This window comes from Terrapene carolina, unplaced genomic scaffold, assembly GCF_002925995.2.
Source record: "Terrapene carolina triunguis isolate 2854851 unplaced genomic scaffold, T_m_triunguis-2.0 Scaffold211, whole genome shotgun sequence".
In the NCBI taxonomy this organism is placed as follows: domain Eukaryota; kingdom Metazoa; phylum Chordata; order Testudines; family Emydidae; genus Terrapene; species Terrapene triunguis.
Genome location: NW_020664562.1, coordinates 12227959 through 12253812, shown reverse-complemented (window position 1 = coordinate 12253812; position 25854 = coordinate 12227959). Strand labels below are relative to the sequence as shown.

General features: G+C 43.8%; 1 protein-coding gene across 2 annotated transcripts in view; it reads right to left on the bottom strand.

Annotated features, from left to right (window-relative positions):
* NEK7 (NIMA related kinase 7) overlaps positions 1-25854 on the bottom strand; it is a 113695-nt gene that overhangs the window by 81608 nt on the left and 6233 nt on the right. The window contains exon 3 of one of the 2 annotated variants that reach the window (XM_029912432.1): positions 3507-3569. The exons of the other annotated variant lie outside the window; for it this stretch is intronic. Coding sequence (XP_029768292.1) covers positions 3507-3569 — 63 coding nt within the window. The remainder of the gene's footprint in view (positions 1-3506; positions 3570-25854) is intronic. 2 annotated transcript variants of the gene reach the window in all.

The following is a 25854-nucleotide window of genomic DNA, read 5'->3' as shown; positions in this document are numbered from 1 at the left end:
TGGAGGGGGGCAACCCAACCCCCCCCCGCCCAAAATGTGCCCAAGGTCGTGTGCGTTTCCCTGTCCATGCGGCTTCCCTGCTGTTTTCTGCAGGGAAACAGAAAATCTGGGGGGAAAACGGGGAGGTGTTTTCTGCAGGCACACAGTCCTGCAGAATCCCTCCAGGAGCCCAGGAGTAAAGCACTGCAGCGGTGCCACTGTAGTGTTTCAAATGTAAAAGAGCCCTAAGCAAATCTATTTCACAACAAGATCAGCCTCCAGTAACCCTGGAAGTGACAGTGAAATTTATTCTGGTGAAGCTCCCCTATATGACAATGTGCTGAACTTCTGCCATCATGCCAGAAGAGAAAGTTACTCACCTTGTGCAGTAACATCGGTTCTTCAAGATGCGTGTCCCTATGGGTGCTTCACTGTCGGTGCCCTTGCATCCCTGCACTGCTGATCAGAGAACTTTGGTAGCAATGTCCACTGGGCCCACACATGCGCTGTTCCCACCTCCTCATCTGGCTCAAGGCTAACTAGCCTTGCACGGGGAAACCTCCTTCAGTTCCTTCTCTACCGCAGAGCCCCTTATAGAGAACTCTGAAGTACAGGGGAGGAGAGGGGGTCGTGACGCACCCATAGCGGGGCACATCTTGAAGAACCATCGTTACAGCACAAGGCGAGTCACTTTCTCTTCTTCTTCGAATAGTGTCCCTATGGGTGCTCCACTGTAGGTGACTCCTGAGCAAGTGACCCAATGGGAAGCTGGGACTTCAGAGTCGATTCTGTTATGGATGACAATACTGAGGAGCCAAATCAAGCATCGGAAGCAGAATCCCCAGTGATGGCATAGTGTTCTGCGAAGGAATGCACAGACGCCCAGGTAGCTGCTGTGCAGTTTTCCGGGATGGGGAAATCCTTGAAGAAGGTGACGGAGGAGGAAATCGATCTTGAGAAGTGTGTATGGATTCCAGATGGAGGTACTATATTGCAAACATGATAGTGTTTGATGCAGTTTGAGACCCACTCAGTGTCTGGGCCGATAGTGCTGCACCTTTAGTCCTATCCACAATGGAAAGGAAAAGCGTAGCTTTCCTAAAAGCCTTCATCCTGCCCAGATAGAAGGCCTAGGCTCTCCTAACATCCAGTGCATGTAGAATAGCTTCCCTATCATCACAGAGAGGCTTGGGATAAAAGTTGGGAAGTGAATGAGTTGGTTCTTGTGAAAGGCTAAAGTCACTTTGGGGATGAACTTTGGGTGTGGCCTGAGCATGACCTTGTCAGGAAAAAATACTGTAAAAGGGGGGTGTGCCATAAGAGCCACTATCTCCCCTATCCTCCACATGGAGGTAATGGCGACCAGAAATGCTGTCTTCATTGACAGGTGTGTAAATGAACAAGTGCCCGTAGGTTGGAAGGGCGGTCTGGTCAGGCCCTTTAATACTAAATTCAGTTCCCATGGTGGGGTAGGATGTCTGGGTTTGGGAAAGAGGTTCGCTACGCCCTTGAGGAACCTCTTTGTAGTTGGATGCGAGAAATCTAAAAACCCCTCTGTTTGTTAATGAAAAGTCATTATGGCCACCAAGCATACCTTGGGATAGTCCAGACTTCAGTAGGTAGTCTAAGACTACTGGTAGAGTAGCAGATGTCATGGTAATTTATCTGGAATTACACCAAACCTGGAACCTGGTATGTTCAATGGGTAGCCAATTTCCTACTGTGTAGTAACACGTCCTGTACCTCCTGAGAGCAGAATCTCTCTATATGTTGGAACCATGAAGGAACCAGGCCTTGAGCTGAAGAATTTGCAGGCTGGGATTGAGAGTGCGTCCTTTGTTCTGCGAGAGGCGATAAGGAGTGAGTCGAAGAGGGATTGGCAGATACATCACCAGCTGCGGCCGGTAAAGGTACCACATCTGTTTTGGCCAGGTGGGAGCAATCAGTGTGACATTTGCTCTCTCTTTTTAATTTTAAAAGGACTTTCAGCAATAGAGGAAATGGGGGAAAGCATATAGAAGGCCCTTGTCCCATGAGAGAAGGAGAGCGTCCCCTAACGAGTTCTGTCCAAGGCCTGCCTTGGAGCAGTAGCGCAGGCATTTCTTGTTCAGCTAAGTGGCAAACAAGTGTATAGTCAGTGTCCCTGACTTTCTGAATATGTCGTGGAGTATTACGGAGTTCATCTCCCATTCATGGTCGTGTGGGAACTTGCAGCTGAGAGTGTCCGCTGTCATGTTTTGCATTCCTGGTAGGTAGAACGCTGATTTTGTAACATTGTGGGAAATGCACTAGTTCCATAGCTTTAGTGCTTCCGCACAAAGGAAGGGCGTTCTGGCATGCTCCCGAGGATTTATATAGTACATGCATGTAGTTGCTTGTCATGACCCTTGTGTGTGTACTTCTGATCAGCGGAAGGAAGTGAGCACATGCGTTCCTGAGTGCTCTGCGTTTGAGGAGATTGATATGAAGTCACACCTCTGTGGGTGACCACTTGCCTTGTGTCATGAGGTTGTTGAGATGTGCTTCCCACCCTATGAGGGATGCATGGTTGGAGAGGAGTAGTGACGGGGGAAGGGGAGAAGCTGTATGAACGGGAGCCCCGTGCAAACATTTGCTGGGTCCTTCCACCAGTTCAAGGATTGTTTGACCTTGGTGGGTAATGACAGGGATTTGTCTAGGTTGTTTCTGTTCAGCCTGTGAACAGAGCTGGACCATGACTGGAGACACCGCATGCAAAGTCTATCAGCTTATGTACATAGCATTCATGCATACCCTGCATCAGGGTAGTCCCCAGATAAAGTGAAAGAAGTAACTAAAGTTGTTGGGTTTGGGGAGGGGGAGGGGGGGGTTGGGTTTTTTTTGTTGTTTTTTTAAGAGAAGAAAAACCAAAGGAAACTCTAAACTAACAGATAAAAGAAAGATTAGTAACTACTTAAGTTCAAACAATAGGTTAACGATCCAAGAGCTAATAGCACGGTCTCTATCCAGGGGCAGTTGAGAAGGAACAGACGGAGGTTCGCCAGCGCAACACTAGTCCGTCTCGAGCCAGACTACGAGGGGGGATAGTACATGTGCGGGCTCAACAAACACTGCTACCGAAGTTCACTGATCGGCAGTGCAGGGACGCAAGTGCGCCTACGGTGGAACACCCATAGGGACACTACTCGAAGAACTATATTTTAGTTACTTGAAATAGCAATTTAAATTCAACCCACTTTAAAAAATCAGTGCATTATTGTACATGATATAAAATGTTTATTCAGTATCTTATTATTGTGTTTCCTTCAAATGTTTGAACATGAAAGCTTGCAGTTTAAGGTCTTCTGCCTCTGAATACTTGCCTCCTTATAAAGAAAGTTTATTTTTTCAAGAAATGAAAAATGAAATTAAATGGAAATCTTTAAGTATTACATTTAAAAGCCTCATGTACAAGACAGAGGACATTTCATCACCATCTACTGTCAGAGTGGAAAAAAAAAAGCAATAAATTATAACTAAACCTATGAAATTCTTTAACAAGTCTTTACCTTAAGAAGATCTATTTCTTTGATGCAGTCAGCCCGGGCTTTGGCATCCATTAAATCAAATATCTGAAAAAAAAAAAAAAAAAAAAACCACACATTTTTTCTAACAGCAGCAAACACTGTCATCATCATCAATTATTTTATAGTGCCACCAAAAGCATGCTAAGCACTTGATGGGAAAACATAGCATTGCAATAAGAACTAACTCCATTATCCTTAGTACAAGTTTTAGTACCGAAACAGACGTAATATTCTTTCAGATACTACTTCTTACAAAACAAAAGCAACTATCGATAGTACATTTTTTCAGTATTTTTCAAGCTTTTTTTTTAAATAAATACAAATTGAGTATTCTATACTGAGTCATGTTCTTCTGGTAGCAAATGTGAAATAATATTTGAAATATTTATTAATAATATTTTCAAAAGCACATTTCCACAGCCCTGAATTAGTATTTATGAGCATAAAACAACCCAACTGCCAAACAGCACATGACCTAAACAAAGTAGAGCCACAGAATGATAGTCCACCACAATAAAGCATCAATGTAATTAGCTGCTAAATACCTTATGCCCTCTTAATCATCTCTCCTTTCAGTCTTAACTCTGCTCCCCATTTTCCCTATAGATTGCTGACCTTCAGCATCACCTAATGGCTCCTCAACCTCCTACTATCTTCTGTTGGTATCCTTTCAGGTTCCAAGTTTGGTACCTTTCTCTCTTCCATCTGTACTCTTGATAGCATCATCACTCCCAAGGATTTCATTACCACTTCTATTTATTGACTGACATCTGCACATCTACCCCCAACCTCTTCACTTTAAGTCCACTCTGACACTCCAACTTCCTCTTATTGTCCCTGCCATCTCAAGCTCATTGTCTCAGATACTGAACTTAGCCTCCTTCCTCATCCCTTTCTGCTGCCTCCCCCCTTTATCTTAACTGACAACTACCTTATTTTTAGAGCCCTGCAAATCCACGGGTATCCGCTTTGTATCCATGAACCATTTCTGCGGATTGCCACGCAGATGAGGATACAAATTTTGTATCCAAGCAGGGCTCTGACCGTAAGAGCGGGGCAGGCAGCTGTGAGGAACCGGAGCACGGATCTTCCACCTGCCCTGGGTGGGAGGCCTGGGGGGCAGGGACACTGGGCGGGGGGCTGCTTGGGCCCCCGCCCAGGGCAGGTGGAGGGCCCGCCTGGCTCTTACCGTGGCTGGGCTGCGAAGCTGGGTAGGGGAGAGCCACGCTGGCAACTGTGGGGAGCCTGGGTCCCTCCACCTCCCCTGGGCGGGGAAGCTGGGACATTTGGCGGAGGGTCTGGGGGGGCAGGGACACTGGGCGGGAGCTGCTCAGGCCCCCTTTCCAGGGTAGATGGAGGGTCCACCACGACTCCCCAAGACCCAGCTCTGGCCGATGAGGGAGCGGCTCGGAGTCGCAGTCCAGCCACGGTAAAAGCTGGGCAGGCAGCTATGGGGAGCTGCGGAAGATCCTCCACCTGCTCTGGGTGGGGGGCCCAAGCAGCCCCTGGGCAACTCCACAGGTCTCCCCTTTCCCCCCGGCCAAGCCAGCGTGGAGCCCAGCCACGGAGCTGTGAGGAGCTGCAGCAGCCCCTCCACCTGCCTGCAGGGGGGTAGGGGCTGAGAACAGCCCACGCCCATGTCCCTGCCCCCCAGGCTCCCCACCAGGCATAGAGCAGGTGGAAGGTCTGCGACGGCTCCCCACAGCTGCCCGCGGCTCTCCCTGACTGGGCTCTGGCAGGGGGATGCGTCGTAGCCTCAGCCCAGCCCCCTGTGTACAGCCCTGCAAATCCGCGGATCCGCAGATAGTTTTTGCGAATAGCGGATCAGATGCGGATACACATTTGTGTATCTGCGTAGGGCTCTACTTATTTTTCTTGTCTCACGATCATAACTTCACTATCATCTGACTCTTCTTTCACTCTCACCCACTAGCCACACACCCACATTTTCCTCATCAATATAAACAAAATCTGCCCTTTCCTCACTAACCTCACTGCTAGGACACGTGTTTCTTGTCTCTCATCTCTCACCTTGACTTTTATAGCCTCTTACTCTGACATCGCTGCTTTTCACCTCTTTTCCACTCTCTCATCTGCTCAAAATACCATTGTAAAGTCTTGTCCTTGCCTCCTCCCATGCCAGCCACATCATTCCCTTTACTGGCTTCCTGACTCTTATGATTTAGGCTCTTTGTCCTTATCTTACAACGTCTATCCTTTTGCTCTCATTTCCTCCAAATATCACTCTCTGTGCTTGACCCTACTGTGTCCTTTGATTTTCTCTTAGTCTGCTTTGCATTCTACGATGAAGTAGCTGTGCAACTGGAACAGCAGATGTACAACTGGAACAGTTTTCTTCATTTTGTTTGCCAAACGCCCTCTCTCTCCCTCCTGAGATATCTAGCCTTAAACTAACTAGATCTCAACACTATATTTCTTCCAGGACTCCTTCCTACCTCCTAGTCTCCACTAACTCCACACACCACCCCTTTTCTGAAAAATTGTCCTGTTAAAATTGCAAGCTGTTCAGGACAGGGAACATGACTCACAATAGCTGTGTTTGTTTATGTAGCGCTATAAATTATCTTTTAATTAGACTTTTTTCAGTTTATACTGTATGCTTATCTCTCTCAGATGCTCCTCAGGAAAAGCTGAGTTATGTTCCCTTACGATGATCAAAAGCAGGCTCTATTGAAGAAAAGCGATGAATGAGTCAAGAGCCGAGGGCTTTTTCCTGAGAACACCCTGCCACCAGCCCCCAGATATAAGAAAACGTAAGGACTGTCAGCACCTCGAGTGATTTTAATTGCGGAGTAAAAGTACTAGGAGAGAGGAAGTCTGCCCCAAGCCAAAAAAAAATCAATTCAATAATCAAAAGCCAGTGCACTCTCTTTGGAGCACTGATGTAATACTACAGCCAGCATCATATGAGCGCTTAAGCCACAGTGTGTTCCGTCATTTGAGATGCCACTATCTAATGCCAATCTTTAAACCAAACAGAAGGAATCCTGAGAATCCTTAAGATTTTTTCATTCGTGGAGCTCTGATCCTCATAAGATAGGGTACAGTGTGTACTGACTAGCCTCCACTTGAGCATTTAGAGTCTTTTGATCTCAAGGCTGCCAAAAAAAAAAAAAAATCTAAATTAGGGCGGATCTGGGGTTCGCCTTATGAAAAAGATATTACCAGGTTCATTATTAAAAAGTCAAGCCATAAAGAAAAAAACTAAACAGGAAATAGGAAAAAAATCCCTCAACTCTTTGTATGTTAATACTACAGTAATAACAAATAGACTGAGCTAGAAGTAATGAATCAGAAAGGAGACAGTGAAAAAATAGAAACATGGCAGGATAAGTCATACGAATGGAATGTTAACACCAAGAAATAAAGTCATGTCAGATGTAACAGAGAAAGGGGGGGCTAGTATCATACATTAAATTATTGATATAAAGTCAAACCAGTACTAATGGAAAAGACAGAAGTTGAAAGTTTTTGAGTTAAGGTTAGGGACATGACTAGAAAAGGAGAAGTCATTCAGCATCTGCTATAGATCTCAAAACCAAAATGAAGAAACCATCCCTACTTAGGCCTGGTCTACACTACGAGTTTAGGTCGACTTTAGCCGCGTTAAATCGAATTAAGCCTGGACACGTTCACACGACGAAGCCCTTTCTTTCGACTTAAAGGGCCCTTTAAACCGGTTTCTTTACTCCACCTCCGACGAGGGGATTAGCGATAAAATCATCCTTAGCGGGTCGGAATTGGGGTAGTGTGAACGGAATTCGACGTTATTGGCCTCCGGGAGCTATCCCATAGTGCTTCATTGTGACCGCTCTGGACAGCACTCTCAACTCAGATGCACTGACCAGGTAGACAGGAAAAGCCCCGCGAACGTTTGAATTTCATTTCCTGTTTGCTCAGCGTGGAGAGCACAGGTGACCACGCAGAGCTCATCAGCACAGGTAACCGTGATGGAGTCCCAGGATCGCAAAAGAGCTTCAGCATGGACAGAACAGGAGATATGGGATCTGCTCGCCATATGGGGAGATGAATCAGTGCTGGCCGAACTCCGAAGCAGTAAACGAAATGGCAAAATATTAGAAAAGGTCTCCAAGGCCATGAAGGAAAGAGGCCATAACAGGGACGCACAGCAGTGCCGCGTGAAAATTAAGGAGCTAAGGCAAGCCTACCACAAAGCCAGAGAAGCAAACGGAAGGTCCGGGGCTGAGCCGCAAACATGCCGCTTCTACACGGAGCTGCATGCCATTCTAGGGGGTGCAGCCACCACTACCCAAACCGTGTGCTATGACTCCCTCACTGGAGAAACACACAGGGAAGAGGGTTCGGAAGAGGAGGATGGAGGAAATGTAGATAGCTCACAGCCGCAAGGAAGCGGAGAAACCGGTTTCCCCAACAGCCAGGATATGTTTGTCACCCTGGACCTGGTACCAGTAACCCCCGAACTCAACGAAGACCCTGAGGGCACACAGGGGACCTCTGGTGAGTGTACCTTTGTAAATATTACACGTGGTTTAAAAGCAAGCGTGTTTAATGATTAATTTGCCCTGGCAATCACAGCCAGTACAGCTACTGGAAAAGTCTGTTAACGTGTATGGGGATGGAGCGGAAATCCTCCAGGGACATCTCCAGAAAGCTCTCCTTCATGTACTCCCAAAGCCTTTGCAAAAGGTTTCTGGGGAGGGCTGCCTTATCCCGTCCGCCATGGTAGGACACTTTACCACGCCAGGCCAGTAGCACATAGTCTGGAATCATTGCATAACAAAGCATGGCAGCGTATGGTCCCGGTGTTTGCTGGCATGCAGACAACATCCATTCCTTATCTCTTTGTTATCCTCAGGAGAGTGATATCATTCACGGTCACCTGGTTGAAATGGGGTGATTTTATTAAGGGGACATTCAGAGGTGCCCGTTCCTGCTCTGCTGAACAGAAATATTCCCCGCTGTTAGCCACGCGGTGGGGGGAGGGGTGAAGTGATCATCCCAGAGAATTGGGTGTGGGGGAGGGGAATTAGTTGGGTTTGTGCTGCATGTTAACCCTGAAACCGCAGCCCCTCCTTTTACATTGCAAACCCATTTTAAATGGCCAACCCAACGGGTGCTTGGTATGGGAAATGAGAGCACTACTGTTTGAAACCATTCCCACATGTTAAGAAGGTTAAAAAAGCCAAAAGACTGTGTCTTACCATGGCTGCCTGCAAGCTGAAATCTGTGTCTGGCACTGCGTGAGTGATCTCTCACACCAAACCGGCAGGCCCTCAATATAAGAGGAAAAATGCGACCTTGTAACGAAAGCACATGTGCTGTGTAATGTGAACAGCAAAATTTAACGTGAAAGAGTGTACCCATTGTTCTCTAAAATGTGTCTTTTTTAACCACCTCTCCCTTCTCCTCCACCAGCTGCAAATCTTTCTCCTTCATAGAGGCTAGTGAAGATTAGGAAGAGGAAGCGAAGGACACGTGATGACATGTTTACAGAACTACAGACTGCCTCCCACGCTGACAGAGCACAGCAGAATGCATGGAGGCAGTCAATGACTGATTATAGAAAAGCCCAATATGAACGAGAGGAGAGGTGGCGTGCTGAATCGCGGGATGAACAGAGCAAGTTGCGGGCTGAAGATGATAGGTGGCATCAGCTTGCAGACAGAAGGCAAGAGTCGATGCTCCGGCTGCTGGAGCATCAAACTGATATGCTCCAGAGTATGGTTGAGCTGCAGGAAAGGCAGCAGGAGCAGAGACCGCCGCTACAGCCCCTGTGTAATCAACAGCCCTCCTCCCCAAGTTCCATAGCCTCCTCACCCAGACGCCCAAGAACACGGTGGGGGGGCCTCCGGCCACCCAGTCACTCCACCCCAGATGATTGCCCTAACATCAGAAGGCTGGCCTTCAGTAAGAGTTAAAGTTTTAAACTGCAGTGTGTCCTTTTCCTTCCCTCCTCCCCCACCCATCCCAGGCTACCTTGGCAATTATCCCCCTAGTTGTGTGATGAATTAATAAAGAATGCATGAACGTGAAGTAACAATGACTTTATTGCCTCTGCAAGTGGTGCTCGCAGGGGGGGAGGGTAGGGGAGAGTGGGGTGGTTGGTTTACAGGGAAGTAGAGTTAACCGGGTTGGGGGTGGGGGGGGCGGAGGGTTCATCAAGGAGAAACAAACAGAAGTTTCACACCGTAGCCTGGGCAGTCACAAAACTCGTTTTCAAAGCTTCTCTGATGAGCACCGCGCCATGCTGTGCTCCTCTAACCGCCCTGGTGTCTGGCTGCGCGTAATCAGCGGCCAGGCGATTTGCCTCAACCTCCCACCCCGCCATAAATGTCTCCTCCTTACTCTCACAGATATTATGGAGCGCACAGCAAGCAGCAATAACAATGGGGATATTCTTTTCGCTAAGGTCTGAGTGAGTCAGTAAGCTGCGCCAGCGCGCTTTTAAACGTCCAAATGCACATTCCACCACCATTCGGCACTTGCTCAGCCTGTAGTTGAACAGGTCCTGACTCCTGTCCAGGCTGCCTGTGTACGGCTTCATGAGCCGTGGCATTAAGGGGTAGGCTGGGTCCCCAAGGATCACGATAGGCATTTCAACATCCCCAACCGTTATTTTCTGGTCCGGGAAGAAAGTCCCTTCCTCCAGCTTTCGAAACAGAGCAGACTGCCTGAAGACGCGAGCATCATGTACCCTTCCCGGCCAGCCCACGTTGATGTTGGTGAAACATCCCTTGTGATCCACCAGGGCTCGCAGCAGCATTGAAAAGTACCCCTTGCGGTTTATGTACTCGGTGGCTTGGTGCTCCGGTGCCAAGATAGGGATATGGGTTCCGTCTATGGCCCCACCACAGTTTGGGAATCTCATTGCAGCAAAGCCATCCACTATGGTCTGCACATTTCCCAGAGTCACTACCCTTGATATCACCAGGTCTCTCATTGCCCTGGCAACTGGATCACAGCAGCCCCCACCAGTAGATTTGCCCACTCCAAATTGATTCCCAACTGACCGGTAGCTGTCTGGCGTTGCAAGCTTCCACAGGGCTATCGCCACTCGCTTCTCAACTGTGAGGGCTGCTCTCATCTTGGTATTCTGGCGCTTCAGGGCAGGGGAAAGCAAGTCACAAAGTTCCATGAAAGTGCCCTTACGCATGCGAAAGTTCCGCAGCCACTGGGAATCGTCCCACACCTGCAGCACGATACGGTCCCACCAGTCTGTGCTTGTTTCCCAGGCCCAGAATTGGTGTTCCATGGCATCAACCTGCCCCAGGAACACCATGATTTCCACATTGCTGTGGCCTGTGCCTTGTGAGAGATCTATGTCCATGTCCATTTCCTCATCACTCTCGTGGCCGCGCTGCAATCGCCTCCTCGGCTGGTCCCGGTTTTGCTTTGGCATGTCCTGGCTCTGCATATACTCCAGGACAATGCGCGTGGTGTTCATAGTGCTCATAATTGCCGCGGTGATCTGAGCGGGCTCCATGATCCCAGTGCTAGCTATGGCGTCTGGTCTGAAAAAAGGCGCGAAACTAGTATCTGACGGACCAGGGGAAGGAGGGAGGGAGGGAGGGGCGAGTGACGACATGGCGTACAGGTACAGGGAATTAAAATCAAGAAAGGTGGCTGTGCATCAGGGAGAAACACAAATAACTGTCACACAGAATGGCCCCCCCCAAAGATTGAACTCAAAAGCCTGGGTTTAGCAGGCCGTTGATTTGACGGAGGGAGGGGGGAAGCAAATGAATACAGAACAAATCCATTTTTTACATCTTAAGACGACGGTGCAGCATGACTGATAGCCCTCGGCATCTTCTGGGTGCTTGGCAGCAAATACTGGGCGCTTGGCAGTATCCTTCAGGCCTATTGCACGATCTGCTGCTCAGGGCGCTTGGCAGAAAATGGCATACTACGACTGATAGCCATCATCGTCATTGTGAAGGCAGCAGGATGGGGGACTGGGGAACATACGGAGTTCCAGCCACTGCTGGACTGAGCATGTCTGCCCAGGTGCCCATGATTGATAGCCACTGCTGTACGACGAGGACGGTTACCAGTCGTAATAAACCATCTACTGCCAAAAGGCAAGGGCTGGTGCAATGCAGCCCTACGGCTGCCAGCCCCACGGCTGCCAGCACCCAGATCGCCGATGAAGGCTACCAGTCATGCTGCACCGTCTACCGCCAAAAGGCAGTTAGCTGCTGCTGCGTAGCACTGCAGTCCCACGTCTGCCGGCACCCAGATGACATATGGTGACGCTGAGCTGAGCGGGCTCCATGCTTGCCGTGGTATGTTGTCAGCACAGGTAACCCAGGTAAAAAGGCGTGAATCTATTGTCTGCCGTTGCTGTGACGGAGGGGGAGGGGCCTGACGACATGTACCCAGAACCCCCCGCGACACACTTTTGCATCATTCGGGCATTGGGATCTCAACCCAGAATTCCAATGGGCGGCGGAGACTGCGGGAACTGTGGGATAGCTACCCATAGTGCAATGCTCCGGAAGTCGACGCTAGCCTCGGTACTGTGGACGCGGTCCGCCGACTAGAGCACTTAGAGCATTTTATGTGGGGACACAAACAATCGGCTGTATACAACCGATTTCTATAAAACCGGCTTCTATTAATTCGACCTAATTTCGTAGTGTAGACATACCCTTAATCACCTTGTGTGATAGGGTGTTTTGGGGCTGGGCAGCCTAGTGGCTAGATTACTGATCTTTTTAGTCTGTATGGTGGGGGGAGAGGAGGGAAGAGGTGGTAACCCTCTACTGGGTCCCAGCCTGGGGCCTGTGCAGATCAACACCTAAACAGGGGAGAAGGGGTCTCCTTCCCAGCAGGGAGTCAAGATCTACTTCCCTGGGCTACTTCCTACAAGTCTCTTCAGTTTGGGTCATGGCCACACTAGTCCAGTTGCCCTGAGTGCTGGGGCTTATTTGCAGCCTCCTCTTGGCAGGGGAGCCCTTACTTGCCTGAAGCAGCTACGCTGGCTGGCTGGTCGCTGATCCGTCCGTTCGGGCAGGCAGAGAGCTCCTGGCTCCTCGCCAGTCAGCCCCTTTCTGATCCAGGCTCCCTTCGTTTCTCCCCACTCCAGGACTGGCATTGGCCTCAGGTATAGTGGGGCAGGGCTAGCTGAATCCAAACATTTTCTTTAACCCCCGCTGTGCCAAGCGGCAGTTTTTCTGCTTTCTCACACCTTGACACTGATCTAAAGTCTTAAGACTTGGTGATAAATCCTGGGGGACTTCAATTATTCAGATATCAATCTTCCGGGAAACACAAAGTGTTAAATTCAGTCAGTAAGGGGATTACTGAAATGTGTTAAAGGGTAGTTTATAAAAATGAGAGAGCTTTGGGGCAGGCAGGATACTATTGGGGAAAGAGTGACAAACCTGGAGATGGGTACATGGAAAACTTTGATAAAGTGAACAAGAAATGATCAGAGAAAAGTTTAATGATAATGGAGAAAAATAAGCAGGTAAAATTGTGGCAGTGAAGGAGACCAGAGGTCATAAAACTTCACAGTGCACCCAGAATTAGTGGCAAATCACTTTAGTCTCCCAGTTTACAGCCCATTTGTTGTGCTATGGCTCAGTCAGCAATTTTCAAATATCCTTTTTTACACATACTACTTTTATTCCATTAAGGCTACCATATACACACACACACACACACACACACACACACAAACACACACCCTCGATTGTATAAAAGCCAACCAGAATTTACTCAACTTGATATTTACTTCCCCCCCCCCCCTCTGGCTACCTAGATTTTGTTGTTTTTATGTGCTATGCATTGCTGACTAGTGAATTTTAAATGTTCAACTAAGTTTCCAAGTCATGATTAAAATACTATTCAAAAACGCCTTCAAAACTCTTCCATCCAAAACCTATAAATCCATTAACAGTTTTTTATATACACCACCGAACTCATTTTGAAAACTTCAATTAAATCTCAACCCAAATCTACAGATTTAAAACTATGCACAACTGGAATTATCTTCTCATGGGAGACTCACTAATGAAACATCAAGAATTCTTGTGAAATCATCCATAGAACTCTCTGTGCTTTAAATGACTGACAGCAGTTTGATTAAGAAGCAGGATAATTTACCAAATTCATCAAAATGTTTCTTTTATCATCATGTCACTTGCCTCCCCTGGTTGATGGGGGCTGATTGCATTATGTCAGTAACACTATCTGTAAAGACTCCCCACCACTTCCCCAACATACACACACAACTGATGTGGGTTCAGCATTAACTATCACCAGAGGGAGCTATATACAACCCCTTTCTTGATACCAAAAGAGAACAACTCTCTTAATGGAGAACAGCAATTTATTTTCACAAAATGATAGTAGAGTTATTTAAGTTATATAAAGGATTTGTACAGTTTGTATTTTTATTCTGTGACATGGGAAAAGACTACAACATTTGATCTCAGCCAACAAATGTACAGCAAACTGATCCATGTTGAATATGAGCTACACCAACCAGGCAAATTACATTTTGCTGTAGCTTTTAGTGCCACAAACATGTTAAATATTTGAAAACTATTGATTAAAATGCATTGCAGTTGATTCACTACACATGTGACTCTTTATGAGGCGCATTCAAGAGACCAAATAACCAATTAATTGCTAAAAGTCAGTAAAAGCACAGTACAGAAAAGAGTTACTACGTCACTGATCCTTCTGGGAAACTGTTTCTCACAGTATGTCAGGTCACCTTACACAGAAGGTGCACTCCCAAAATATACCCCCAAAACTAGCTATATTTATAGCAGACTTGCTTACAAATTAAAGTACTCTATACATCACCCAAACCTGGAATCCACCAATCAGCTTTTTACCTTGATTTTCTGTTACCACTGTCTATCCCTTATCTCTTGCTTTTGAATACAGCATTCCAAACCAGCTGGGCCATGAAGGCACATCCTACCTTGTACCATGGTAGAACACTCATTTATCTTTATTTTGAGTGGGTTTATATTCGTTAAGGCCAAACACTACATTTAGCTTTGCAAGGTATTGTGGGATATATACCCTCTTGACATAGGTGGGCAGGAGTGAACCTAATACAATTTACCATAATTTTGTGCTAACAGTCATCTATAATATAATGTTAATGAGATGTGCAATACATAATATGATGTGCTATATGTATAACATATGTTGGCTTATAAGACACTGGTAAAGTTTTACAAAAATATTCAAAAGACAAAACTGATCACCGTACACTGAGGAGGAAATTGCAGTATTGGTAATTGTATTTGGTATAGTCCTTGTTCTTCTCCCATACAAAGCAAGATTCAGAAAGCCTTCTCCAACTTCCAAAAGCCAGAGGAAAAAAGACTGTCAGTCACAAATGGTACATGTAGCCAGGTTCCATCTCCTTTCTCTCAATTATTTGACAGGCTAAAAACGTAACAGAACTAGAGAAGCTATCAACAGATGCAGAAAAACCTAGGATGTTTATAGGAAGAGAGGAACATGAAATAGAAGACAAAACACAGCACCATTCTGTCGGTTAATTGAAGCAGAGCAATTTACTGCAGATTACACAAATTCTTTGATTCACACAATAAAAAGAAAACTTCCTTAAAAAAAAAGTTTTTATACTTTCAGACAAGTACAAACTGTTGCTTATGGTATGAGATGCAGCCATTTGGGGTGGAGTAGGGTTTCTACCCAGAATACTGGGTCCCTACCTGGTCATCTTTTGGGGCCCCAGAAGCGAATGCCCAGGAAAGTGAAGGTTCCTTATTTCAGCCATCACAACACTCAGTTCATGTAGCACCCTCCCAAACGTTCATTCTCCTCCACAATATACAATTAACAAAAACCATGCAGTTTAAGGTCATACAGGATCATGCTTAGATTCAATAACCTCAAGAATTGTTCCAACACTTTCTCCCTCTTGACCATAAAGGGTCAATCACTACAACTGTATTCTATCAATACAAGATAGAATTTTTCAAAGCTTCGGGACAGACATTTCAAAACGTCCCAACGAGACCATAGCTCAGGCCAGGTCTACACTAGAAACATCTGCCAGTATAGTAATATTGATTAGGGGTGTAATTTCTTCTATTTATTATGACATTTCTGTATGGCAAAAGACCTAGTGCAGATGCAGTTGTTATGACAATGGAGCTGCTCTATAACAATTTATTAATACTCTATATTCAACTGGTTACTGAGATGGTTACTGTAATACCATATTGGTGTAGCTTAATAGGGAGGCTTTAAGGATGGTTAAGATACAATAGGATTAAAGAAAAGGATTGGGAAACAAAAGCTCAAAGGGACGACAGACGCTCCCCAACTTATGCAAGCATACGCCTTGCGTAACTGGAATTTTGCATAAGTCAGAAACGTATTCCCGACCATTACGCAAAAAAAAAAAAAAAAAAAAAACCACCCCACACCACACCCTCCTATTTCTAGCTTACGGAACTTTTTCCGTAAGTGCGGATTTGCGTGAGTCGGGTTTGTGTAACCCGGGGGGCGTCTGTATAAGCATTTTTAAAAGATTCTCTGGGGAGGGGAGAGGAAAAGAAGAGCTGTACATGAGTAGTTGTTGAGGGAGAGCAGACAGATACCTACCACCTGCTGTGGTATCTGAAGATGTTAAGGCCTAGCTAGCTCACCATCAGGGGATCACATGCCTTTAGGTAAGACAGGCATGCATATAGACTTATGCAAATCCTTCTCTAAATGCTTTGCTTCTACTGTTTAAAATAAACAATATTTGGGTTTTTAAGAAGGCTGTCAGGTCCCAAAATCCTGAAGGGTCACTGCAACAGACCTGCTGGGTGAACATGGTTGATACTCAGGGCATTGTAGCAGACATAGCCACCGCTGCTCCTTGGGGGTGGTTTTATTATGTCTACAGGAGAGCTCTCCCCATCAGCATAGAGCAGCTACACGAGAGATCTTACAGCAGCGCAGCTGCATCGATAGGTACAGCTGTACCACTGTAAAGTCTCTAATGTAGACATAGCCTTAGGTTATATTATTTTTCAAATTAGACAGACCTCAGGCCTATACCTAATCATTTCCCTCTCTTAAGAAGGTGCAAGTAACAGCTCAGCCATCTGGGATTTTTGGTTTAGCAAAACGAACATTCCAAAATTTAAGGTTTGCAAGCCATCTCAAGATTTGCAGTCACTCTAGGAATTTTGTCCTATCAGATTCAAAACTGGTTGGCTAGATTCTGTTTTAGAACCAGTAAATGAGATTTCTGATCTGACACTGAACAGTCACCTCATACTGTAATAAGCCTCTTCAGAAAGTCCAGAGCCTGCTCAAGAAAAGTTTGTATTCTTTTTGTCAGATCTGAAGGAGACTATTAATATTACAAACCTGAACAGAAAATAAATTATTTTACCAATGGAAGAAGACACAGCACTATCTGACATCCAACACAGAAAAAACAAACTACACAAAGGAGATTTCAAAAGCTTAAGAACATCCTTTCAAGTGGCCGTCCAAACTGCATACACCACCTTGTAATTATTAAATTGATTGCCTTAAAAGAATCCCAAGAGACCAGATTACCATGTAAGAAAAATTTCCCTTGGTGGTTTACTATAAAATGCCCATTAATACGGTTGTGTCCGTATTTTGATTATAATTATAAATATTACAGCTTAGTAGCTTTATGACAAATCAGTCAACTCCATCTTCAGCTAATATTAATCAGCGAACGAGCCTGAAAGGTTAGATATGAATAGATATGAAATACTTTAATTATGTTGTTCCCAGTTGTTGATTTTGTGGTCTATGATATTCATAAGACTTATACAGAGTCATTATTTCTGCTATGGAAAAACACAACAAGTGGAATTGATATTAAACAGTTTTAAACTTGCGTGACAGGTTGCCTAATATCTATTATTTTCACAAAGTCTCCTTAAAATAAACTCTCACCCTACAATTAGTCAATACTAATTAAGAGAGTCAAGAAGGCCTTTAAAAAATTTTTTAACAGAAGCACTTGCCACGACACTAAGTAAACTCATATCAATGCATTAAATTAGCTTTCTGTTCCTTTCATTACCTTTATGAGGTAGATAGATCATAACTACAATTATTTCGTAATTCTGAAAAGCTTAAACAGAAAGATGTTTCAAGTGATATCAATAAGGACTAACTGATGAGACTGAAGAGCATTAGAATGGGTTATAAGTTACTGTAAAGTAAAGATCAAGAATTGCCCACTATATAATTGCATAATTTGAATATACACTAAAGAACACACAAAACCACCGTTCTGCTTAAATCCCTTGTACGTAGGCTTGTGTTTACACAGTCTTTAGAAACTCTCATACAAATACATCAGAAGACTTTTACAACCAGATGGTATACACAAAATCATCGTTTCCAAAGCCAACTAACTACCAATCTAAATTCAACTTTTGAGGTAAAAGGAACAAGTGTGTTAGCTTTGAACAGTACTACTTTCAGGACACACCAAGTAGGAGTTACTTGGTGATTCTCTCTCAACAGTTAAGTATTTTTCCCAGATCTCTTCTCTGATGTTAGAAAGATAAAGGCTTTTTTACTCATGATGTTTAAATGAGCATCTGACCCATAAACAAATACATTTTTGTGTTTTAATAAAAAGGTTTAAAATAAAAAGGGTTGATAAGAATATTGCATTATACAATGGACCACGAATATGACTACGGCAAGATAAACCTATGGTAACCTCATACAGTCAACAAAATAATGAGTTAAATGAAAATATATTATAAGATATGACAGTGAATGGTGAAAATGGGCAACAAAGTGTTTTTGTAACCAGACCACTGCAATGCTGTGGTAACAATGTTCTATAAAATGTGAAACTACAAGATTAATTAGCACTAATTCAAGCCTCAAGTGGCAATCCACTGACAATGCACAATGAATTATTAATATGAGTACTAGATAAAAGGATTTCTTTTTTGATCCTCTAACACAAGGTCTCAAGTGTTGGAATGAAAGGGGGAAAGCACAGAACAATGTAAGGCACAACTGTGATGCATTCTCTAGAAGGAATTTTGAGGAGGTATGCAACCCTATATACTGTATTGACTCCTGAGCAGCCTTGAGTGGACTATAAATACCATACTGTATGTGCAACTCATAGATCCTTAAACAAGAAGTTATTGCCACTAGGCAGTTATGAATCCTTCATGTTACAATCTTAAGATAAAAATAGTCAAGAAAGAAAAGATGGGCTTTATTTAGTAAGAACCAGTTTGACATTTAATATTGTCACAATAACATAATGCAAAAAAAATTTATTTCTTATTAGGAAATATCTTCATGAGGTTTTTTTTAGTCTGAGTTGATAGCCAATTGATTCAAGGTAGTAACACATTTGTAAAGACTATTCTAGAAATTCCTCAAACATTTGTTTCAAGCTACAAAATTTGTAGTTTATCCCAAGCTGATCTGTAGGGCTGTCTTCACAGCCCCCCCAGACCTCCCAAAAAAGTGGTGTGAGAGCACCAATGCATGTTTAGTTATCTTGTTGTAAAACCCTAGAGGAAACTAGGGTAAGTTTTACCGTGATGTAAGTAGGAAAAGTCAACTGTGGGTGTGGAATATATAGTGTAGACCTCTAACTATACTGGGATAAAAGCTACCTATGACCTGTCTCCACTAAAACTTTATAGCAAGATTACTAGTGTGCATTAGTTATCTCTCTGTAAAAACACACCTTTTGGAGCAGTGATGACATAGCCTGGAGTACAAACACAACTATCATTTGTGTCCTGAAACAAGCATTTGGGGACTGTCCAAACTAGACTTTACAAATGTATTAACTATCTCAATGTGGCTTTAGCTGGGCAACATTTAAAACAGAATCTTGGCCATATAATCATGCAGGACACAGATTCAGGAACATTACAGTACAGCCACGATTTTATGAACACCAATGTTACAAATGACCAGTTATATGTACAATTTTTCCTGACTGGAAGGTGGGGCTGGGTGGGAAAAATATCACATAACGAAAGCGATGTCAATGAAAAACTAGTTGATATCCCTCCACATTCTGATATCTTCAATACATTGGACATTGCTTTGCAGTGGTTTGAAAGACAAGAAGAAAGCAATGCAGCACACCATACTGCAATTTATGCACCACAGCTACTGCAATTTTGAGATGTTCAGGTTTATGAACTTGTTGATTTTATGAACTCAATCCCCAACCAGTTCATAATACTGTTTCACTAACTACTGGAGGTGTAGAGTGTTGATGAGGTACACAAACTTTAACCTAAGAGAGGGATTCAAACTCACCATGTTACATTTATGTTTGTGAAATTACTGCCAAGAAATAGAAAGAAAATAACTCCTCCTTGCAGGCATCTACAATAAAACAAAGCAAACATTCTGATTCTTCTTAGTTCCTGTTGCCTATAGGTAACATGAATTCAGAAACAGTGATTTCTGTCACCTCCTGCTGGTCCCTCTTTCAATGACATCTTACTCACCCTTGGGTACTTCCAAAGCGGAGTTCTACAACACACTATTTTGTCCACATTTAGTATAATATTTATCAACATTTGAACTTCTTCAACCAATTAACATTTTAAACAGGAGAAAGGACAAAGATGCTTTTTGAAAACAAATTCAAATGATCAAAACTGGCATTTGCAGAAGAAAGGTGGGAGTCAACATCTCAATACTGTAAAAATATGATAGATGAGCAGTGTGATGGGGTATACTAACTCCATACAGGGCAACATGGGGAGTTAACAAGCTAGAGTGGGTTCACATGGCTCCATCGCATGCACCTGTGACAGATGTCAACACTGGAAGGAAGAGCTTCAGAGGGAGAAACCTGACTCAGTTGATGGCAGACCAGAGAGGAGAGCAGAAGTCAGTGCTCAGCTCCTGGAGAGAGGGCTGACTGAAGGCAGGAACTCCCCAGATGAGCTGCCTGACAGCCCCTCTCTGAGGGAGAGGAAGGCCAGATGCTGACTCAGTTGGAGATGGGATCATTCCTCTTTATTACTTATGAACTCAATTTAGGGTTACAAACTGACAAGCACCCTCTGAAGGAAGAGAGCCTCAAACCAGCTTTAGGATGATTCATTTGTGTTAACTGCCCTTGTTTCTGTTCACTGAGTACCCCGGAAGAGGAGAGACTTTAAAGCGACCTGCAGGACTACCAAGTTGCAGGAAGAGGCAGACCACAGCAGTGCCATAGTGACCATTGGCGGGTGGTACTAGACAGGAAGAGAGCTGCTACATCAGACAGGGACGTGCTCCAGTGGTGAGTCAATACCTTCACAGGCAGTGACAGGCCAAGAAAGAACTTAAAAATGAAGACATATGTTTGATATGGGGGAGCCAGTGGAGGAATGATACTGTGGAAGCAACAAACCAGGAATATGAGTTTGGAGCACAATAGTATTTGTCAAATTCTGAGAGGAGAGTGTTGCAGTATTTGACATGACAAGAGGAGGAGGAGGAGGAGGACGACCTGAAAGAGAGATTCACCTGTGTCAATGGAGAGGAAAGGCTGGATCTTAGAGATTGCATGTGGGATGAAAGAAGGATGATTCAGACACTGTGTGGATGCAGGGATGTAGAGAGAGAGGGCCAAATCAAGATGACACCCTGTTATGGGCCTGAGTGACAAGGAAGAGAGTGGTCCACAATGACTGAGAAAGGTGGAAGGGGGAAGCACTGGGGGGGGGGGGGGGGAAAGAGAAAAAAGGTCAATTTTGGCCATACTGAGTTTAAGGTGATGGCTGGACATCCCCAGGGTCTTTGTTATGGTAACACACAATAGTAGTTTTGGATGTTATCTATCCAAGTCAAAAGGGCTCTTGCAAAGCAAGGTGGATACTGCAGTGGCCCATAGAGTTCCAGTTCACATTTCATAATCCTGCTATAACTCAGACTCCTTTTCTATGTCAATGGAGTCTCAATATTGCACCTTCCACTTGGACAAGGCAGTGCCTTGCCTAAATCCAGCCTTCATACTGAAAGTTATTTCCCCTTTTTACAAATCACACGAGATAGTCCTTCCTGACATATTGACTTAATGTAACATCCAAAAGAAAAACAATTGCATATTCTGGATACCCACAAGGGAATCAAAACTAGGTATCAGGATAAAGCCATTCAGGAGATCTACAGCTCTTTACCCATTATTGTTACTAACAACCAGACAAACCATCAAAAGTTTATCAAATAGGTCTACAAAAAAGGCTTTATTCCTACAGAATCCGTAACTGTACAACTGTACATGGACTAAGAAATGTTTTCTTCATGGGATTAAAAGGCTTTTTTTGGCCAATGAGGAAGCCTGCAAGATTGGTTTCATGCTCCATTTACACAAATATTCTCCAAGACCTGCAATAAGATGTTCAAACCATGTAAGACACCACCTTTAGCAGAAGAGTGCTGTTGGATTAAAAGTAATAATTAATATATATTGATGCTTTGGGGAAAGTATGGTCCAGTACAGACCCTGGATTTGGCTTGTATTATTAGAAAGAAATAGGTCTCCCAGCCTGTTCTCTCAGCTGCTGAGTTTGTGCTAATTGACGCAGGCCTGTTAGTTTGCAAGGTCTGTGCTAATTGTAGAAAAACATCCAGAGACAAAGAGTCCGTTCTAAAAGTGATAAGATAACATGTTACAAATGTTCTTCTGAACTCAGGAACAAAATTTGTTGTTCCTCCACTTTTACATTCCTATTTTGCTTGTTTTCTTTTCACGTGTAACAAGTGGCATGGATAGATTCATTGGAGTCTGTCATGACCCAATGATTTGAGAATAGTTATGTTAAAGAATGCATAGGTAATAAAATGTAGGAAGTATGTTAAGCAAAATAGGGTGTGATTGCAGATCTACGTTTGAATGAGTAATAAAAGGTTGAACTGCCAGCCTAATAAATAACACCACATCTAGAGGAAAAACCAACATGCCAAAGAATAAGAATGCGTTGAGTAAGATAACCGGATAACCCCGAGGGCACGCCAGAATCCACCACCCAATTGCCCCAAGGACAGGGGGGCCGAAGAACAAGATAACAACCCGTCATTGCTGTGCCATCTGCACGATTGACTATAATTTCAAATGTGAGAACAGTGATTGATTATTACTTCAAACGTGAAAACAGCATGACAAAGCAAATCCTATCGATTTGAATGAGGATGAATCCCTATAAAGACAAACTGTAAGGCCTTGGCTACACTCAGGACTTCCCAGCGCTGCGGCAGCAGCGCTGTGAAGCACTAGTGTAGTCGCGCCGCCAGCGATGCAAGAGCTCTCTCGCAGCGCTGTCAATACTCCACCTCTCCGAGGGGAATAGCTTGCAGCGCTGCGAGTGAGCGTGCAGCGCTGCAGGCTCTGATTACACTCGCGCTTTACAGCGCTGTACTTGCTGCGCCCGGGGGGGGCGTTTTCACACCCCTGAGCGCAGCAAGTTGCAGCGCTGTACAGCGCCAGTGTAGTCAAGGCCTAAAAACTGAACTTTGAGTCTGGTTCTGCAACCACCCTCCAGGAGCATAGGATGCGCATCTGACAAGACTAGGTTCCATCCTCGTGTCCAGGCCACTTGGCCAGTGACTTGGCACAAACAACTCTAAGGCTGGTAACTTTAACAACAACCTTGCAGAACTTGTGTGTGTGTGTGTGTATGAATGAATGTGAGAGTGAGTAGAATGTTATAGCTATAACTGATTAATTCTTTCTGTATTCACAGTAAACATGGCGTATTACCTTATCTCCTAAATAAGATCCTGCTGGTTTTCATTTTCTAAGTATAACTGTGCCACTTGTGATGGTGCCTCTGTATGCCACAAAAATCCTATTGTGGAAATGGCAATAAGCCTGGTTATGATGGAGACAGAAATTTATTGTCAAATGATTTTTCTTATCCAAGCACCAAAGTTTATCCTTCCACATCTGCCTCAACTGACCTGCATTTCAAGTCATATTTGACCTTTTGATTTATTAGGCACTGTAAATGGAACTTTCAGGAAGAGTTAATGTAATGTTTTAAGACTGTTGATCAAAGTTCCTAGAATATGTTTCAGCTTTTGAAGCAGTGTATCTGGCAGTTTTCCCAGAAGAGGGAACCAAATCTTTTGATAACTGCCATCTCTAATCTTGACTTCTGGTACTGTAGAGCAGAGAAAATCCCATAGCTGGAATAACAAGCATGGATATGATGGAGAAACGAACAAGGCATGCATTAGCACAAATACAAAACTTATTAATACCCAGAAATGCTAGAAGAGGTCCATGAAATCTAAACAGAGATGAACTCACAATATAATAAAAAAAAAAAAAAAAAACAACCATTAGGGAACAGAAAATCTAAGATTTAATCTCAACATGCCTACAAATACCCAAGCCTTGCACTATCCAACAGATGAACACAAACTGTCACCAAGCTAACAAAATAACAAGTACAGTATGCTGAAGAATAAAATAAATGATACAATTAGTTCAGAACCAAAACACACAAGAATTTAATGAATTCAGATATCTCCACTTGAAAAACACACAACACACCTTATCAAACACAGAAAAGGCTGATCAATTGGGCTGCTTTGAGATTTTACAGTTTAGAAGAAAAGCAAGGGTTTTCCAATTAAAAAGTCACAGTTGTGGTTAAAATAATGAAAGTTAACAGATCCAATGATACAGGCCTCATGATATCTCAATTAATCTTCAACTTTACATCATAAAGAGAAAAAGTATTTTACGATGCTCCCTCATATCCCCACCGAGTCACTGCTTCTTATATAATATCCTTTAGACTTGCTACCTCAATTGTTTGCTATGTTAAGTTTTAGAGTGACACCTTTTTTTCTGTCCTATTTCAGTGGCCCAGTCAGCTCATTGTAAATGTAGCCTCTACTACAGGTCCTCTCTGCATAGCCATACATGTTATGGAGGCACTAGTTGTGGGTCTTCAAACATACACAAACACCATACAATTCAGTCAATTTCAAAGTGCATTTTAGGCTATGTCTACACTATGCAGCTTACAGTGACACAGCTGTACCACTAAAGCCTGGCCACTGTAAGGCATGCAGTGTAGCCGCTCTTTGGCAGCAGGAGAGAGAGCTCTCTCCTGCCAACAAAATAAAACCACGCCCAATGAGTGGCAGTAGCTTTGTTGGTGGGAAAGCGCCTCCTGCCAACAAAGCGCTGTCCACACCAGCACTTTTTGTCATTAAAACGTCTGTCAATCAGGGGTGTTTTTTTCATGGGCAAAAGTTTTAATGACAAAAATTCAGTGTAGACAGCCTTAGACATATGTTTAGTCATTTTTCCCCCTCAATAGTTATAATTACTGAACTTGGTAATGAGAAAAAAGTTAGAAATAAATTATTATCCTTTGGCCTAAAGAGAATATATTGCTATGGTTTTGAGCTCTATTTTGTTTTGTATTCATTTAAAACCAGGTCATTCTCAGCCCTTTTATCTGTAAGTTTTCAAGGTAATTCACAAGCAAAGGCTCCATTCCATCTCTTACATACAATCACTGTCACATGTTTCCCCACCCCACTGTTCTTAATGAACTATTAAAAAACTGTCAATTATATCTAAATATTTGGAAACAGATCTCAAAAAAATATCAACACAGCTGAAGTGTGCCACCTTCAAAATATAATAAGCACTTCAGTTCTAATAACTCGATTACAGATGCCTCTACTTTAATGTATTTACTTTTGGGGTACATTCTCTGCCCTAGGCATGCTACAAGTAACTGTCAAACTACAGTAAAAGCTATGTTATCCGGCAGTTCATCAACCAGAAAGCTCTATTAACTGGCATTTCTGATATCTCCCAATACAAATCATCTTCAATCTAGTAACCAGGACTAGTATACTGCCCAAGAGGTTATGCAATTGCACATTCTGCACTCTACTTTAATGTAAAAGAGGCAGAAGACAAGTAAGCAAGTTGATATCACAAGAGACAGTCTACTTAAACCCCTGGGAGACCCCTCCATTTTGTCTTCAGCTGGCTAAAAAGATAGCCTCTCCAACCCCAAGGATACCTGAAAGAGACTGAAACAAAGAACAGTAACTACAGGGGGTGTGAGTGATTGCTGGACCCAGACTAGCAGGAAACTAGTCTGTAAAAGGAAGCTTACTGGAACTGGTGAGGTTTTATCTGTATTCAGTTTTCTTAGACAGACTTGCGTGTTCTATTTTATTTTACTTGGTATTTTACTTTGTTCTGTCTGCTATTACTTGGAACCACTTAAATCCTACTTTCTGTATGTAATAAAATCACTTTTTACTTATTAATTAACCCAGAGTATGTATTAATACCTGGGGGGGCAAACAG